Source organism: Haliotis rubra, unplaced genomic scaffold (assembly GCF_003918875.1).
Source record: "Haliotis rubra isolate DU_JTF1 unplaced genomic scaffold, ASM391887v1 Scf1778, whole genome shotgun sequence".
Classification (NCBI taxonomy): Eukaryota; Metazoa; Mollusca; class Gastropoda; order Lepetellida; family Haliotidae; genus Haliotis; species Haliotis rubra.
This window is the reverse complement of record NW_025765756.1, coordinates 37,993-58,729: the sequence shown is the minus strand read 5'-3', so window position 1 is coordinate 58,729 and position 20,737 is coordinate 37,993. Positions and strand designations below refer to the sequence as shown.

Genomic DNA, 20,737 nt, shown 5'->3' with positions numbered 1-20,737 from the left:
AACACAGGACCTAAACATCAGACACAGCTCCATACGGGACATAGATAACACAGGACAAATACACCAGACATAGCTACATACGGGACATAGATAACACAGGACATATACACCAGACATAGCTCCATACGGGACATAGATAACACAGGACATATACACCAGACATAGCTCCATACAGGACATAGATAACACAGGACATATACACCAGACATAGCTCCATACAGGACATAGATAACACAGGACATATACACCAGACATATCTATACACGGGACATAGATAACAAGGACAATAACACCAGAGATACTTTTATAGGGGACACAGATAACATAGGACATATACACCAGACATAGTTACATTCGGGACGAAGATAACAGAGGACATATACATCAGGCATAGCTACACACGGGACATAGATAACAGAGGACATATACACCAGACACAGTTACATACGGGACATAGATAACACAGGACATATACACCAGACATAGCTACCTACTGGACAAAGATAACACAGGACATATACATCAGACATAGCTACATACGGGACAAAGATAACACAGCACATATACACCAGGTATAGCTACATACGGGACATAGATAACACAGGACAAATACACCAGACATAGCTACATACGGGACATAGATAACACAGGACATATACACCAGACATAGCTACATACGGGACAAAGATAACACAGGACATATACATCAGACATAGCTCCATACGGGACATGGATAACACAGGAGATATACATCAGACATAGCTACATACGGGACATAGATAACACAGGACATATACATCAGACATAGCTACATACGGAACATAGATAACACAGGACATATACATCAGACATAGCTCCATACAGGACATAGATAACACAGGACATATACACCAGACATATCTATACACGGGACATAGATAACAAGGACAATAACACGAGAGATACTTTTATAGGGGACACAGATAACATAGGACATATACACCAGACATAGTTACATTCGGGACGAAGATAACAGAGGACATATACATCAGGCATAGCTACACACGGGACATAGATAACAGAGGACATATACACCAGACATAGCTCCATACGGGACATAGATAACACAGGACATATACACCAGACATAGCTACATACGGGACATAGATAACACAGGCCATATACATCAGACATAGCTATACACGGGACATAGGTAACAAGGACAATTAAACCAGACACAGCTACATACGTGACATAGATAACACAGGACAAATACACCAGACATAGCTACATACTGGACATAGATAACACAGGACATATAAACCAGACCTAGCTCCATACGGGACATAGATAACACAGGACAAATACACCAGATATAGCTACATACGGGACATAGATAACACAGGACATATACACCAGATATAGCTACATACGGGACAAAGATAACACAGGACATATACATCAGACATAGCTCCATACGGGACATAGATAACACAGGACATATAAACCAGACATAGCTCCATACGGGACAAAGATAACACAGGACATATAAACCAGACCTAGCTCCATACGGGACATAGATAACACAGGACAAATACACCAGATATAGCTACATACGGGACATAGATAACACAGGACATATAAACCAGACATAGCTCCATACGGGACATAGATAACACAGGACATATACACCAGACATAGCTATACACGGGACATAGATAAAACACGACATATACATCAGACATAGCTACATACGGGACATAGATAACACAGGACATATACACCAGATATAGCTACATACGGGACAAAGATAACACAGGACATATACATCAGACATACCTCCATACGGGACATAGATAAAACAGGACATATAAACCAGACATAGATACATACGGGAAAAAGATAACACAGGACATATAAACAAGACATAGCTACATACGGGACATAGATAACACAGGACATATACACCAGACATAGCTACACACGGGACATAGATTACACAGGACATATACACCAGACATAGCTACATACGGGACAAAGATAACACAGGACATATACATCAGACATAGCTCCATACGGGACATAGATAACACAGGACATAAACACCAGACATAGCTATACACGGGACATAGATAACACACGACATATACATCAGACATAGCTCCATACGGGACATAGATAACACAGGACATATACACCAGACACAGCTCCATACGGGACATAGATAACACAGGACAAATACACCAGACATAGCTGCATACGGGACATAGATAACACAGCACATATACACCAGACATAGCTACATACGGGACGTAGATAACACAGGACAAATACACCAGACATAGCTACATACGGGACATAGATAACACAGGACAAATACACCAAACATAGCTACATACGGGACATAGATAACACAGGACATATACACCAGACATATCTATACACGGGACATAGATAACACAGGACAATAACACCAGAGATACTTTTATAGGGGACACAGATAACATAGAACATATACACCAGACATAGCTACATACGGGACAAAGATAACACAGGACATATACATCAGGCATAGCTACACACGGGACATAGATAACACAGGACATATACACCAGACATAGCTCCTTACGGGACATAGATAACACAGGACATATACACCAGACACAGCTACATACGGGACATAGATAACACAGGACAAATACACCAGACATAGCTACATACAGGACATAGATAACACAGGACATATACACCAGACATAGCTACATACGTGACATAGATAACACAGGACATATACACCAGAGATAGCTACATACGGGACATAGATAACACAGGACATATACACCAGACATAGCTACATACGTGACATAGATAACACAGGACAAATACATCAGACATAGCTACATACGGGACATACAGGACATACATAACACAGGACATATACAGACAGACATAGCTACATACGGGACATAGATAACACAGGACATATACATCAGACACAGCTCCCCAGATACGGGACATAGATAACACAGGACATATACACCAGACATAGCTACATACGGGACATAGATAACACAGGACATATACACCAGACATAGCTCCATACGGGACATAGATAACACAGGACATATACACCAGACATAGGCTCCATACAGGACATAGATAACACAGGACATATACACCAGACATAGCTCCATACAGGACATAGATAACACAGGACATATACACCAGACATATCTATACACGGGACATAGATAACAAGGACAATAACACCAGAGATACTTTTATAGGGACACAGATAACATAGGACATATACACCAGACATAGTTACATTCGGGACGAAGATAACAGAGGACATATACATCAGGCATAGCTACACACGGGACATAGATAACAGAGGACATATACACCAGACACAGTTACATACGGGACATAGATAACACAGGACATATACACCAGACATAGCTACCTACTGGACAAAGATAACACAGGACATATACATCAGACATAGCTACATACGGGACAAAGATAACACAGCACATATACACCAGGTATAGCTACATACGGGACATAGATAACACAGGACAAATACACCAGACATAGCTACATACGGGACATAGATAACACAGGACATATACATATACACCAGGACATAGCTAACACAGGACATATAACACAGGACATATATACATCAGACATAGCTACATACGGGACATAGATAACACAGGACATATACATCAGACATAGCTACATACGGAACATAACACAGGACATATACACCAGACATATCTATACACGGGACATAGATAACAAGGACAATAACACGAGAGATACTTTTATAGGGACACAGATAACATAGGACATATACATCAGACATAGATACATTCGGGACAGGAGATAACAGAGGACATATACATCAGGACATAGCTACATACGGGACATAGATAACACAGGACATATACATCAGACATAGCTACATACGGAACAAAGATAACACAGGACATATACATCAGACATAGCTCCATACAGGACATAGATAACACAGGACATATACACCAGACATATCTATACACGGGACATAGATAACAAGGACAATAACACGAGAGATACTTTTATAGGGGACACAGATAACATAGGACATATACACCAGACATAGTTACATTCGGGACGAAGATAACAGAGGACATATACATCAGGCATAGCTACACACGGGACATAGATAACAGAGGACATATACACCAGACATAGCTCCATACGGGACATAGATAACACAGGACATATACACCAGACATAGCTACATACGGGACATAGATAACACAGGCCATATACATCAGACATAGCTATACACGGGACATAGGTAACAAGGACAATTAAACCAGACACAGCTACATACGTGACATAGATAACACAGGACAAATACACCAGACATAGCTACATACTGGACATAGATAACACAGGACATATACACCAGACATAGCTACATACGGGACATAGATAACACAGGACAAATACACCAGACATAGCTCCATACGTGACAAAGATAACACAGGACAAATACACCAGACATAGCTACATACGGGACATAGATAACACAGGCCATATACACCAGACATAGCTACATACGGGACATAGGTAACACAGGACATATACACCAGACACAGCTACATACGGGACATAGGTAACACAGGACTTATACACCAGACATAGCTACATACGGACATAGGTAACACAGCACATATACACCAGACATAGCTACATACGGGACATAGATAACACAGGACAAATACATCAGACATAGCTACATACGTGACATAGATAACACAGGACAAATACACCAGACATAGCTACATACGGGACATAGATAAGACAGGACATATACACCAGACATAGCTACATACGGGACATAGATAACACAGGACAAATACAGCAGACACAGGTAGTTACGGGACATAGATAACACAGGACATATACACCAGAAATAGCTACATACGGGACATGGATAACACAGGACATATACACCAGACATAGCTACATACGGGACAAAGATAACAGAGGACATATACACCAGACACAGCTACATACGGGACATAAATAACCCAGGACAAATACACCAGACACAGGTAGTTACGGGACATAGATAAGACAGGACAAATACGCCAGACATAGATACATACGGGACATAGATAACACAGGACAAATACACTAGACATAGATACATACGGGACATAGATAACACGGGACATATACAGCAGACATAGCTACATACGGGACATAGATAACACAGGACATATACATCAGACATATCTATACACGGGACATAGATAACAAGGACAATAACACCAGAGATACTTTTATACGGGACATAGATAACATAGGACATATACACCAGACATAGCTACATACGGGACAAAGATAACACAGGACATATACACCAGACATAGCTACATACGGGACATAGATAACACAGGACATATACACCAGACATAGCTACATACGGGACATAGATAACACAGGACATATACACCAGACATAGCTATACACCATACATAGCTACATAGATAACACAGGACATATACATCAGACATAGCTACACGGGGACATAGATAACACAGGACATATACATCAGACATAGCTACATACGGGACATAGATAACACAGGACATATACACCAGACATATAGCTACATACGGGACAAAGATAACACAGGACATATACATCAGACATACCTCCATACGGGACATAGATAAAACAGGACATATAAACCAGACATAGATACATACGGGAAAAAGATAACACAGGACATATAAACAAGACATAGCTACATACGGGACATAGATAACACAGGACATATACACCAGACATAGCTACACACGGGACATAGATTACACAGGACATATACACCAGACATAGCTACATACGGGACAAAGATAACACAGGACATATACATCAGACATAGCTCCATACGGGACATAGATAACACAGGACATAAACACCAGACATAGCGCTATACACGGGACATAGATAACACACGACATATACATCAGACATACTCCATACGGGACATAGATAACACAGGACATATACACCAGACATAGCAGCTCCATACGGGACATAGATAACACAGGACAAATACACCAGACAGCTGCACACATAGATAACACAGGACAACACCAGACATACTACATACGGGACATAGATAACACAGGACATATACACCAGACATAGCTACATACGGGACATAGATTACACAGGACATATACACCAGACATAGCTACATACGGGACAAAGATAACACAGGACATATACATCAGACATAGCTCCATACGGGACATAGATAACACAGGACATAAACACCAGACATAGCTATACACGGGACATAGATAACACACGACATATACACCAGACATAGCTCCATACGGGACATAGATAACACAGGACATATACACCAGACACAGCTACATACGGGACATAGATAACACAGGACAAATACACCAGACATAGCTGCATACGGGACATAGATAACACAGCACATATACACCAGACATAGCTACATACGGGACGTAGATAACACAGGACAAATACACCAGACATAGCTACATATGGGACATAGATAACACAGGACAAATACACCAAACATAGCTACATACGGGACATAGATAACACAGGACATATACACCAGACATATCTATACACGGGACATAGATAACACAGGACAATAACACCAGAGATACTTTTATAGGGGACACAGATAACATAGAACATATACACCAGACATAGCTACATACGGGACAAAGATAACACAGGACATATACATCAGGCATAGCTACACACGGGACATAGATAACACAGGACATATACACCAGACATAGCTCCATACGGGACATAGATAACACAGGACATATACACCAGACACAGCTACATACGGGACATAGATAACACAGGACAAATACAGCACAGACATAGCACACATACAGTACATAGATAACACAGGACATATACACCAGACATAGCTACATACGTGACATAGATAACACAGGACATATACACCAGAGATAGCTACATACGGGACATAGATAACACAGGACATATACACCAGACATAGCTACATACGTGACATAGATAACACAGGACAAATACATCAGACATAGCTACATACGGGACATACATAACACAGGACATATACACCAGACATAGCTACATACGGGACATAGATAACACAGGACCTAAACATCAGACACAGCTCCATACGGGACATAGATAACACAGGACAAATACACCAGACATAGCTACATACGGGACATAGATAACACAGGACATATACACCAGACATAGCTCCATACGGGACATAGATAACACAGGACATATACACCAGACATAGCTCCATACAGGACATAGATAACACAGGACATATACACCAGACATAGCTCCATACAGGACATAGATAACACAGGACATATACACCAGACATATCTATACACGGGACATAGATAACAAGGACAATAACACCAGAGATACTTTTATAGGGGACACAGATAACATAGGACATATACACCAGACATAGTTACATTCGGGACGAAGATAACAGAGGACATATACATCAGGCATAGCTACACACGGGACATAGATAACAGAGGACATATACACCAGACACAGTTACATACGGGACATAGATAACACAGGACAAATACACCAGACATAGTTACATTCGGGACGAAGATAACAGAGGACATATACATCAGGCATAGCTACACACGGGACATAGATAACAGAGGACATATACACCAGACACAGTTACATACGGGACATAGATAACACAGGACAAATACACCAGACATAGCTACATACGGGACATAGATAACACAGGACATATACATCAGACATATCTATACACGGGACATAGATAACAAGGACAATAACACCAGAGATACTTTTATAGGGGACACAGATAACATAGAACATATACACCAGACATAGTTACATTCGGGACGAAGATAACAGAGGACATATACATCAGGCATAGCTACACACGGGACATAGATAACACAGGACATATACACCAGACATAGCTCCATACGGGACATAGATAACACAGGACATATACACCAGACATAGCTACATACGGGACATAGATAACACAGGCCATATACATCAGACATAGCTATACACGGGACATAGGTAACAAGGACAATTAAACCAGACTCAGCTACATACGTGACATAGATAACACAGGACAAATACACCAGACATAGCTACATACGGGACATAGATAACACAGGACATATCCATCAGACACAGCTCCATACGGGACATAGATAACACAGGACAAATACACCAGATATAGCGGCATACGGGACATAGATAACACAACACATATACACCAGACATAGCTACATACGGGACATAGATAACACAGGACAAATACACCAGACATAGCTCCATACGTGACAAAGATAACACAGGACAAATACACCAGACATAGCTACATACGGGACATAGATAAGACAGGCCATATACACCAGACATAGCTACATACGGGACATAGGTAACACAGGACAAATACAGCAGACACAGGTAGTTACGGGACATAGATAACACAGGACATATACACCAGAAATAGCTACATACGGGACATGGATAACACAGGACATATACACCAGACACAGCTACATACGGGACAAAGATAACAGAGGACATATACACCAGACACAGCTACATACGGGACATAAATAACACAGGACAAATACACCAGACACAGGTAGTTACGGGACATAGATAAGACAGGACAAATACGCCAGACATAGATACATACGGGACATAGATAACACAGGACAAATACACTAGACATAGATACATACGGGACATAGATAACACGGGACATATACAGCAGACATAGCTACATACGGGACATAGATAACACAGGCTATATACACCAGCCATAGCTACATACGGGACATAGATAACACAGCACATATACACCAGACACAGCTACATACGGGACATAGATAATTCGGGACTTATTGGCTATTTAGATGCCAATAGCTTTGATCTCCTTACAGACAGCTACAGCCCATTCTTATGCGATGGGTGCACATTGTAGAATATTGTATTGTATCATGAGCCCAGTATTCCATTTAGGGTCGGATTGGATTCGTGACCATTGACTTGTGATGAATGAAGTCTGGCATAAGGCACGAGACAACAACATTACAACGGAACTTTCAGTAGTGGTAGTATAGGGGATAGTGGAATGGGACCGCATAGGGACACAGTGCCTAGGAGCTTCATACTAGCCAATTCCGCTCCCACAGCCACCAAAACAAATGAGTGCTTTTCACAAAACTATATCGGACCGCTTTTCGTCTCCCTTCACAAGTGCACTCGAATTAGAGATATGCGGGTGTATGGATATAGAAATTTTTTTTTTTGCCAGGAACCAAGCTATTGTCCGAAGACAAATCTCTTCTTGATGGCATGGTTGTTTTTTCCTGGGTATATATATCCCATACTTCCCATATGTCTATATGGAAAGCCCAATCCTATCCTAAATCCTCTCCCATTTTTTCCTGGGAAATCCCATCCTCTCCCAATCCTCTCCCATTTTTGCCACTAAGAAGATTTGTCTTTGGACCACATCAAAGAAATACGCTCCCTTCGTGGTGTGTTCCCAGCAAACCGAGGTGAAAAAGAGCTTCGGTATTGGGTCTACAAGGTTGTACGAGCTATGGCTAGAACCTGCTGCAGAATCTTCGACCTTATTGCCTGCCGGCGTGATAGCTCCAAATCTGACGTCGCCCTCAAGCACAGCCGTATTGCCTGCTGCAGAACCGTCGATCATCTTGCCCACTAGCGAGGCAGATCCAAATCCGACAGTCTAGGACTTCTACGATCATCTGAGGAAGATTGAGGCTCGTGTTGAGCAAAATACGACTATGTTGTCGGCTCGTGTGGAGCAAACCGCGACAATGTTGTCTGCTCGTGTGGAGCAAACAACGAATTTGTTGGTCGACATTTGTCTAGGCTGGACAAGGACGATGACGAAGAACACCAGTAGGAAATAGAAAGCGTCAAGGAGGAACAAAAAGAGACCCATTTGGATATTAAGAAGGTACCCGCTCAGTCTCTGGGAGCATCAACTCGACTTCTGGATCGTCTTTCCTGTTCGATATGGGCGAGTGGCAGATTTTGCCAAGCCTGCACAGAAACGGTCCACCCACCAACCGTAGATTTTTTTATTCCGCCGGCATCTCGAACCTTTTCTCATATCTTGTAGCCGTAGACCCGAATCGTTTCTCCAGTGGGCGAATTGAGTAGCAGCAACAGTCGGTTCTTCCCTTCGTATTTCGCTACGGCAAACTTTTTGCACGTACACATTCCTTCTGGAACCTCTGCGGCTTTCCGGTGTTCGTTGCACGGAGGGGCTGCCACTTCCAAATCCTTGGATCCTCCGTAGTTGGCCAAGGGGGGTATGCCAAATATTGGTCCGTCCCCTTGGCGACTCTGCTTTTCCCTATAGCTGCCGCAAGATACAGGAATCTTTCTCGCATGGACAATTGTCTGCCAATTTGCCGAGGTGTTGGTATCGCAGGCACCAGAAGAGGCAGTTGTTGTCGTACAGGTTCTCTATATTCGAGAGACAGAAGGGGATCACAATTTCTTCAAGAACCTCGAGTGGGAGTCGCTCCTGCAGTGTGTACACTATCGCTTTGTTTTTCCAGAGAATGCATACTTGATGCCGACGCAGTGGTCGATGGCGTCACACTCGCATGTAGAGTTGTCTGGTCCGAAGAGAGTGGGGAGTTCCGATGTAGTGGCGAGGCAGTCAGTGCATCGGTTGTGTCTGTCCTTGGGTTCTGGGCAGTAGCCATCAGCGAAAACGATTCGGGAGTTTGCCTGTTGCGGGTCGAAATTGGTTGGGTGGGTAGATGTAGACGAAATTGACTATTTTGCCGTCTTCTACGAATTGACGAACGCACAGCAAATATAGTTCGAGAAACTAGCGAGGGATCTGGTATTGCTCGTAGAAGGTGTGTCCCGATTTCTCCAGGATTTGCTTCTCTTGGTCGGAAAGCAACACGTGGGGACACTTCTCCAGCAGGGTCTGGAAGACTTCTGCCATATCGGAAGTTGTTGTCTGTGGCCCGTAGTCTATATCACCTCAGATTCGTGTATATCTGGCTTGCGATATGTGGTACTTTTTTTCGCTTCCTGAAGGGACAAACGATCTGATCGGATCTTTGCATAAGCTTCGCTCGATAGCTTGGTTCCTGGCATATTTTTTTTTCTATATCCATACACCTGCATATCTCTAGTTCAAGTGCACGAAAAGTGGTCCGATATAGTTTTGTGAAAAACACTAATTTGTTTGTGGCTGTGGAAACCGATTTGGCTAGTATGGAGCTCCAAGGCATGGTGTACCCATGCGGTCCCGTTCCACTATTCCCTATAATACTATAGTTCATTAGCAGCGCAACAACTGCATTAATCCTCCAGACAGCGGATTAGGCAAGACAACATTTTTCATATTGATTTCGAAGTTGGATAATCAAGCAAAGTAAAAAACATGGATACACAACTTCATTAACTGTAATTGATCCTGACTGTAAGCAAGGTTTTCTTAAGCCTTAAAGCTGTCTGCCGAACAAGTGACAGTTTGTTCATAAACCGAAACAACTACATTATTCCATGTGACGTATGATTTATTTGTTATTGAACTACCTCAGTATGTATATTCACACATTATTCCAATAAAGTGAGTGAGTGTATGGTTTCACGCCGCTTTTAGCAATATTCCAGCAACATCACTGCTCCTGACACCAGAAATGGGCTTCCGAATCCAACGGAGATAAGAAAATATCAGCTGTGAACAGCGTGTGTTCAGTGACATACGTATCTTTGATCACTGTATACTAACCACAGTTCGGTGATGGAACTAATTCTTACAATGGGCAAACTATATGGTACGAACGAATACGAAAATATTCACCGCAGCATCTTCATGGTTCTTTAATGATGCACTTGGGCAATCTAGACGTACAACGAGTTATGCGTGATAAACCGGCGTATTGGACCAGACTGACAGTTTCCAATGACAACAAAGCGTTCTAAATCAATATGATAAATGTTGTCTTGCCTAATCCGCTGTCTGGAGGATTAATGCAGTTGTTGCGCTGCTAATGAACTATAGTATTATAGGGAATAGTGGAACGGGACCGCATGGGTACTAGCCACAATCTAAGTATAACATGCTTTGTATTGGTTTCTTTACAAAATTCTATGATTAATTCAGTGATAAATATTTAACAAATATCGTATAGCTCTCCCGGTGATTATTCCATAGGATTATAGATTACATATCACCAAACGTGGGAATCCGCACCATCAACTCCAAAGAAGTTGATCATCCATGAAGACTTGTCTTTCCAATTATATGCAACTTCTAGAATGCCTCTCAAATAGCCTCCAGATGTCTGCTAATAGGTTTACTGAGAGTTTTATGTTTGTAACTCTGATCTAATCCATATTACGTCTTTTACACATTAATCGTTCACTAATAAGGTTGATGTTCACTGTTTCGAGTAAAACAAACATAATGTTGTGTTGCTTCTGTCCACAGATAAGTTTAGCCTTGAATGTTGTCACAGCGCTTTCAGCACTGCTCCAACGATGTCACTCTAGGAACATCATGTGTGGAATTAAACCCGGATTTCAGCTGAGAAGCAATAATTTATTGCATTCATTGACTAGAAAAACCCACCAAATACGCTGCTCAATACACAACAGAATAATCTACAGTATAAAGTGCTGACTACACAACAGAATAATCTACAGTATAAAGTGCTGACTACACAACAGAATAATCTACAGTATAAAGTGCTGACTACACAACAGAATAATCTACAGTATAAAGTGCTGACTACACAACAGAATAATCTACAGTATAAAGTGCTGACTACACAACAGAATAATCTATACTGCATACAGTGCTGACTACACAACAGAATAATCTACAGTATAAAGTGCTGACTACACAACAGAATAATCTATGCTGCATATACTGCAATACAAATTACAGGTAAAATATACTGCTAAATACACATAAGAATAATCCGCTGAATAAGCTGCTAAATACACAACATAATAAAATACAGAATAAACTGCTGAATAAAGAGCTAGAAAATACAAAAGAATAAACTACTGGATAAACTGCTAAACAAACAACAGGATAAACTGCTAAATACACAACATTATAAACCAAATTTCAAACTGCTGAATAAAGTATAGAACCGCTAATGAAATACAAAATAAAAATCGTGCGAAACAAAATACATTTGGAATATACTGCTAAATAGACTGCTGAATAAGTTGTTAAATAAACAACAATATAAACTACAGGATAAACCGCTGAACAAGCTGCTTAATAAACAACACCATTAACAACAGGATAAACTACTGGATATGGTGGTAAATACACAAAATAATAAAATACAGCATAAACTGCTGAATAAACAACAGAATAAACTACAGAATAAAATGCAAAATAAATATACTGCAAAACAAAAAGATGAAATGTACTGCAAAATAAACAATACATTGAACTACTGAATTGAAATGTGTAAGACATACAAAACTGATATTTTAGGATTGTCATTATTTCGAGAACACCTGGTTTCATGACTACTTCATAGCGATTCATGAACACATGCTCTGGCATCGTATCGCATGGTGACAATCACTGGATTGTCGGGTCCAGACTCGATTTGTTTACAAACAACATCATACAGCTGTAATACTGCTGAAACAAATACCTGCTCATGATATGGTCACAATTGTACAATCGAATCGGCTTTTAGCACAGACTTCTTAATGTGGAAAGGGTTTTGCCGCTTCTACCTACCATTAGACCAAATCTACTGTAGCTTCTATTCAACCTCTATTTCTCATTTAGAAACGTTCCCTGTCAACTAAATATATCGTAACTTTAATTAAATTGATAATATTATATTTTACCACCAAGTACGTCACCATGTAGTTTAAGTACGAAATGATCTAAAGGATGGACAGCAACTAATTTTATCATTCCGGTTTCATGACAGGAAGTTTGGACAAACCGCTGTAATTAATGAGACAATTACAGAGACCGTGTTGGGTGTTGGATCGCAATTTGGCAATATTATGATACGTAAGTGCTTGGAGCGGGAACCGCGTTGCCGGAACAGATCAGCTCGCTCATAGTTCTGAAGAAACGAATGCTCGAACTTGGGAATCAGCGGATCCAGGTATGGCTAATGAAATAAACTGTAAAACTAAAGGCAGTGAACAGTCACAGGCCAACCCAAGTTTTGAATATCCACTTACCAGTGGCCAGTCGGACTTATCAGCATACACGATGTTGTCGATGGCGATGACGTCGTTGGGAGCACCGGTGCCGTCCTCTGTGTTGAGGAAACATTCAAAATTCTCCGAGTGAAAGTTGAAGGATTTACAATGGGTTGACCGCAAACACTCTGAGGCACATTGAAGAAGGTTCGAGGGTTGTAGACGCCGGTATCCATGGTTACGTAAACTGGTGTGGTTCTGAACAAGGGCGGGTATATTGAGACAAACAGGGTACACGCGCAGTACAGGAGACAACAGCACACAGGCGACCACCAATAGATCCATTTTCCTGCAACTGGCTGACGGCACACTCTCAGAGAGATGGTATTTGAAACATTTGCATCGATTACTGTGTTGTAATGACGTGCATGAGCTATTCATGCTGTAGGGACAACCGACCTTTGAATGACGGGTCAGGCTTGTCGTACCCACCTAACTCTAAGGAGACAAGTGAGACAGCCTCAACGGTTTCATATTCAAATTGATGCAAATAGATTCAGAGTCACACAAAACTCTCTACAAGGCTGTAAAACAAAAGGGATGATTTCAACTTTCCAATGGTCATCTTTCCCTTCATGTCAAGCAATATTCCAACAGATCCAGCCTTTTGTGTTTACATGTCACAACTTTTGAGATACAATCGAGCGTGCTCTTTTTATACCGATTTCAAAGAGCGACCAGTTAGGCTGTGGTACCAGTGCCTGTCTGTATTGCTACTGCGGTACTCGTGACACACCAGACTCACGGGGGGAGGAGTGACTGTGAGCTTCCAGTCGGATCCAGGGAACATATTCCCCGATGACAAACGCAACATAGCACTGAAAATGTACGGAGTCAAAAAAGAAACTTCACAAAATGTAATTTGAAAAATAATGAAGAATTTTTCTCTGATGATACATCTATGTATCCGAAATGGGATCGATCCCTATCTTTCGGCTCTAGAAAAACGTTAGCAAAACGCACTCAAACCCATCCATTCGTTGCAATTGATCATAACCACCATCGACCAGAACCAGAGAACCAGTGACGGTGAAACAGTGTAAGTATATGCTACTAAGAGAGACTACTTATCAAACAAACTTATATATTCATACATGTATATGGCAGGGGAATTTCTTTTCTCCCTGTTACAGAAATAGAGGGTACCAGGTTTTTGCCATGAAATGTATTATACATTGACCAATGTTGCTAACATATTACCTTACGTTTATTATTATTACATTGTAGATACTCTGGTGTGTTCAGTAAAAGAACCCAGCGCTGGAGACCAATGACTGCTAAAGTCGAGAAGATCTACTCATACAGATGGGACCTACAGATGCTGGCCTTCCAGCAAAGACAAAATGAGCAGACTGGAGGCCTGAAAAGGAAAACACCAATGGCCGATGACGATCCCAGGCGTATGTCGTCAACAATTGCAAAGAGACCCTGTCCCCCAATGGCAGAACTTGTAAATCGGTGTCTGACGCGATTCAAGAAGTGAAAGAGTTTAGACTGCACTCAGTTCCACACCCAGATAGATATTTAAACTATTGTCTTTTGACCATCTTCCTTACATATTGTAATTATGATAACGATTGTCCATATATTGGCTCTAAATCCCAGCAATCATTTGTTGTTTCCTATGTGTTGAGTCCTATTGTGGAATGTACACTCTAAATATATATATCATTACCGGTATAACTGTGTATTCTTATGTATTTATCATCGTCACATATACTGAGCCAAAAAAGAAACTTCACAAAATGTAATTTGAAAAATAATGAATAATTTTTCTCTGATGATACATCTATGTATCCGAAACGGGATCCCTATCTTCGACTCTAGAAAAACGTTAGCAAAACCCACTCAAACCCATCCATTCGTCGTGCAAATGACGTTAGTGCCAAATCAGCTAGGTTTTGCACGTGCAGTCGATCACGTGATCTTCGCATCGAAGTTTTCTTCATATGCACGTGTTTGCATTGGCCTCATCAATTGAAACAACACTTTTAAACCACAGTTCTAACGGTACTTGAAATGCCACGATTGTCAAATGTGCAACGTGAACGTGCCGTTGGCATGTTGCAAGCGGGAAGATCAGTTATTGACGTCGCAAGAGCAATGGGATGCAGCCGTCGTACTAGGTATGACTTGCGAGGTCGCCTACAACAAACTGGCACCACTTCTGATCGCCCAAGGTCGGGTCGTCCACGTGTGACGTTACGAGCAGAAGACCGTCAAATCGTCCTACGTCACCTATGTGACAGATTTCTGCCGGCTACACGAACCAGGGCTGAGATGTTTAGAGGTCGACTGTCCTCACAGACCATTCGAAATCGGTTGCAGGCTTCCAATCTCCATTCTCGACGTCCATATTGTGACTTGACATTCTGTATACCCATGTTTTGGAACGGCGGTGTAGCCTAATGGAACTGATTATGGCACTGTCAGTGTATCGTGTACATCACACAGATCTCAGCAATGAAATAATACCAATTTAACCATCTTACCATATCTTGTTACTTTATAGTGCCCTGAGGAAAGAATGAAGTTTCTTTTTTGACTCAGTATATATGAATGGATCACCAAGAGAGATGACAGCGCTTTTGTTCTGTTCATATTGTAATTCGTCTTTCCTCATTGTGCCACTATAATCAATTATCTGTGAATATTTATATTCCTTTTCTTGCCAATATAATTCTTACTTGTACTGTTAAATATGTTGTGTTTCTTTAGTGTCAGAATATGATGAAATATATTGTGTTTTCCTTGTGTGCCAGTATGATTAATATTGTAAATACAGTGAAATATATTGTGTTTCCCTTGTGTGCCAGTATCATTAATATTGTACATACAGTGAAATACATTCTGTTTCCCTTGTGTGCCAGTATGATTAATATTGTAAATACAGTGAAATATATTATGTTTCCCTTGTGTGCCAGTATGATTGATATTGTAAATACAGTGAAATATATTGTGTTTCCCTTGTGTGCCAGTATGATTGATATTGTAAATACAGTGAAAATATGATTGATATTGCCTTATTGTGCCAGTATGATTGATATTGTAAATACAGTGAAATATATTGTGTTTCCCTTGTGTGCCAGTATGATTGATATTGTAAATACAGTGTAAATATATTGTGTTTCCCTTGTGTGCCAGCATCATTAATATTGTAAATACAGTGAAATATTCCTTTGTGTGCCAGTATGATTAATATTGTATATGCAGTGAAATATATTATGTTTCCTTGTGTGCCAGTATGATTTATATATATACAGTGAAATATATTGTGTTTCCCTTGTGTGCCAGTATGATTTATATTGTATATACAGTGAAATATATTGTGTTTCCCTTGTGTGCCAGCATCATTAATATTGTAAATACAGTGAAATATATTGTGTTTCCCTTGTGTGCCAGTATGATTAATATTGTATATGCAGTGAAATATATTATGTTTCCCTTGTGTGCCAGTATGATTTATATTGTATATACAGTGAAATATATTGTGTTTCCCTTGTGTGCCAGTATGATTTATATTGTATATACAGTGAAACATATTGTGTTTCCCTTGTGCGCCAGCATCATTAATATTGTAAATACAGTGAAATATATTGTGTTTCCCTTGTGTGCCAGTATGATTAATATTGTAAATACGGTGAAATATATTGTGTTTCCCTTGTGTGCCAGTATGATTAATATTGTAAATACAGTGAAATATATTGTGTTTCCCTTGTGTGCCAGTATGATTAATATTGTAAATACAGAGCAATGTAAGTTGTTCACTGGTCCCTCGGGGCCCATGGGATGAGGTACCCTCGATGTGCATTCGGGCTCAAGGAACATGAACAAACATCAAGGGTACATCAACCCATGGGCCCCGAGGGACCAGTGAACAACGTATTTATCTTACCGAACACCTCAATTTTTGGTAATTTTGAACTGTTTGAAGAACGGGTATTGGATCATAGTATGGAGTACCAGACGACAAGACGACAAGAAAAACAAACTTAGAGTTATCTCCCTTCCATCAATTTGCATTCGCATAACATCGGTAATTTCTGTACATCATGCGTGATTTATTGTTATTCGAGAGAAAGAATTACTACTACGAAGTACGAAATGAGTTCGGTATTCCCAAAGGGGTACATAGAAAATGTTACTCGCTTAAGCTTGTAAGCAGGTACATTGAAAATAATAGAAGAACACACAGCCAATCAGAAAACAACATTTATGTGTGAGGCAAGATAATATATTGTGCTTCCCTAGCGTGCCAGTATGATTAATATTGTAAATACAGTGAAACATATCGTGTTTCCCGTGTGTGCCAGTATGATTAATATTGTAAATACAGTGAAATATATTGTGTTTCCCTAGAGTGACAGTATGATTAATATTGTAAATACAGTGAAATATATTGTGTTTCCCGTGTGTGCCAGTATGATTAATATTGTAAATACAGTGAAATATATTGTGTTTCCCTAGAGTGACAGTATGATTAATATTGTAAATACAGTGAAATATATTGTGTTTCCCTTGTGTGCCAGTATGATTAATATTGTAAATACAGTGAAATATATTGTGTTTCCCTAGAGTGACAGTGTGATTAATATTGTAAATACAGTGAAATATATTGTGTTTCCCTTGTGTGCCAGTATGATTGATATTGTAAATACAGTGAAATATATTGTGTTTCCCTAGAGTGACAGTATGATTAATATTGTAAATACAGTGAAATATATTGTGTTTCCCTAGAGTGACAGTATGATTAATATTGTAAATACAGTGAAATATATCGTGTTTCCCTTGTGTGACAGTATGATTAATATTGTAAATACAGTGAAACATATCGTGTTTCCCGTGTGTGCCAGTATGATTAATATTGTAAATACAGTGAAATATATTGTGTTTCCCTAGAGTGACAGTATGATTAATATTGTAAATACAGTGAAATATATTGTGTTTCCCTAGAGTGACAGTATGATTAATATTGTAAATACAGTGAAATATATTGTGTTTCCCTAGAGTGACAGTATGATTAATATTGTAAATACAGTGAAATATATTGTGTTTCCCTTGTGTGCCAGTATGATTAATATTGTAAATACAGTGAAATATATTGTGTTTCCCTAGAGTGACAGTATGATTAATATTGTAAATACAGTGAAATATATTGTGTTTCCCTTGTGTGCCAGTATGATTGATATTGTAAATACAGTGAAATATATTGTTTTTCCCTAGAGTGACAGTATGATTAATATTGTAAATACAGTGAAATATATTGTGTTTCCCTAGTGTGCCAGTATGATTAATATTGTAAATACAGCGAAACATATTGTGTTTCCCTAGTGTGCCAGTATGATTAATATTGTAAATACAGTGAAATATATTGTGTTTCCCTTGTGTGCCAGTATGATTAATATTGTAAATACAGTGAAATATATTGTGTTTCCCTAGTGTGCCAGTATGATTAATATTGTAAATACAGTGAAATATATTCTGTTTCCCTAGTGTGCCAGTATGATTAATATTGTAAATACAGTGAAATATATTGTGTTTCCCTAGTGTGCCAGTATGATTAATATTGTAAATACAGCGAAACATATTGTGTTTCCCTAGTGTGCCAGTATGATTAGTATTGTAAATACAGTGAAATGTATTGTGTTTCCCTTGTGTGCCAGTATGATTAATATTGTAAATACAGTGAAATGTATTGTGTTTCCCTAGTGTGCCAGTATGATTAATATTGTAAATACAGTGAAATATATTGTGTTTCCCTAGTGTGCCAGTATGATTAATATTGTAAATACAGCGAAACATATTGTGTTTCCCTAGTGTGCCAGTATGATTAATATTGTAAATACAGTGAAATATATTGTGTTTCCCTTGTGTGCCAGTATGATTAATATTGTAATTACAGTGAAATATATTGTGTTTCCCTAGTGTGCCAGTATGATTAATATTGTAAATACAGTGAAATATATTGTGTTTCCCTAGTGTGCCAGTATGATTAATATTGTAAATACAGCGAAACATATTGTGTTTCCCTAGCGTGCCAGTATGATTAATATTGTAAATACAGTGAAATATATTGTGTTTCCCTTGTGTGCCAGTATGATTAATATTGTAAAGCGAAACATATCAGCGATTAATATTGTAAATACAGGAAATATGTTTCCCTAGTGTGCCAGTATGATTAATATTGTAAATACAGCGAAACATATCGTGTTTCCCTAGAGTGACAGTATGATTAATATTGTAAATACAGTGAAATATATTGTGTTTCCCTAGTGTGCCAGTATGATTAATATTGTAAATACAGCGAAACATATCGTGTTTCCCTAGAGTGACAGTATGATTAATATTGTAAATACAGTGAAACATATTGTTTCCCTAGAACCAG

The 20,737-nt window shown here is 39.5% G+C and overlaps 1 protein-coding gene across 1 annotated transcript in view; it reads right to left on the bottom strand.

Annotated features, from left to right (window-relative positions):
• Positions 1-15,143, bottom strand: part of LOC124273186 — a 28,023-nt gene extending 12,880 nt beyond the window's left edge. The window contains exon 1 of the mRNA XM_046708403.1: positions 14,332-15,143. Coding sequence (XP_046564359.1) covers positions 14,332-14,733 — 402 coding nt within the window. The 5' untranslated portion in view covers positions 14,734-15,143. The remainder of the gene's footprint in view (positions 1-14,331) is intronic.
• Between the last annotated feature and the right edge of the window lie 5,594 nt (positions 15,144-20,737).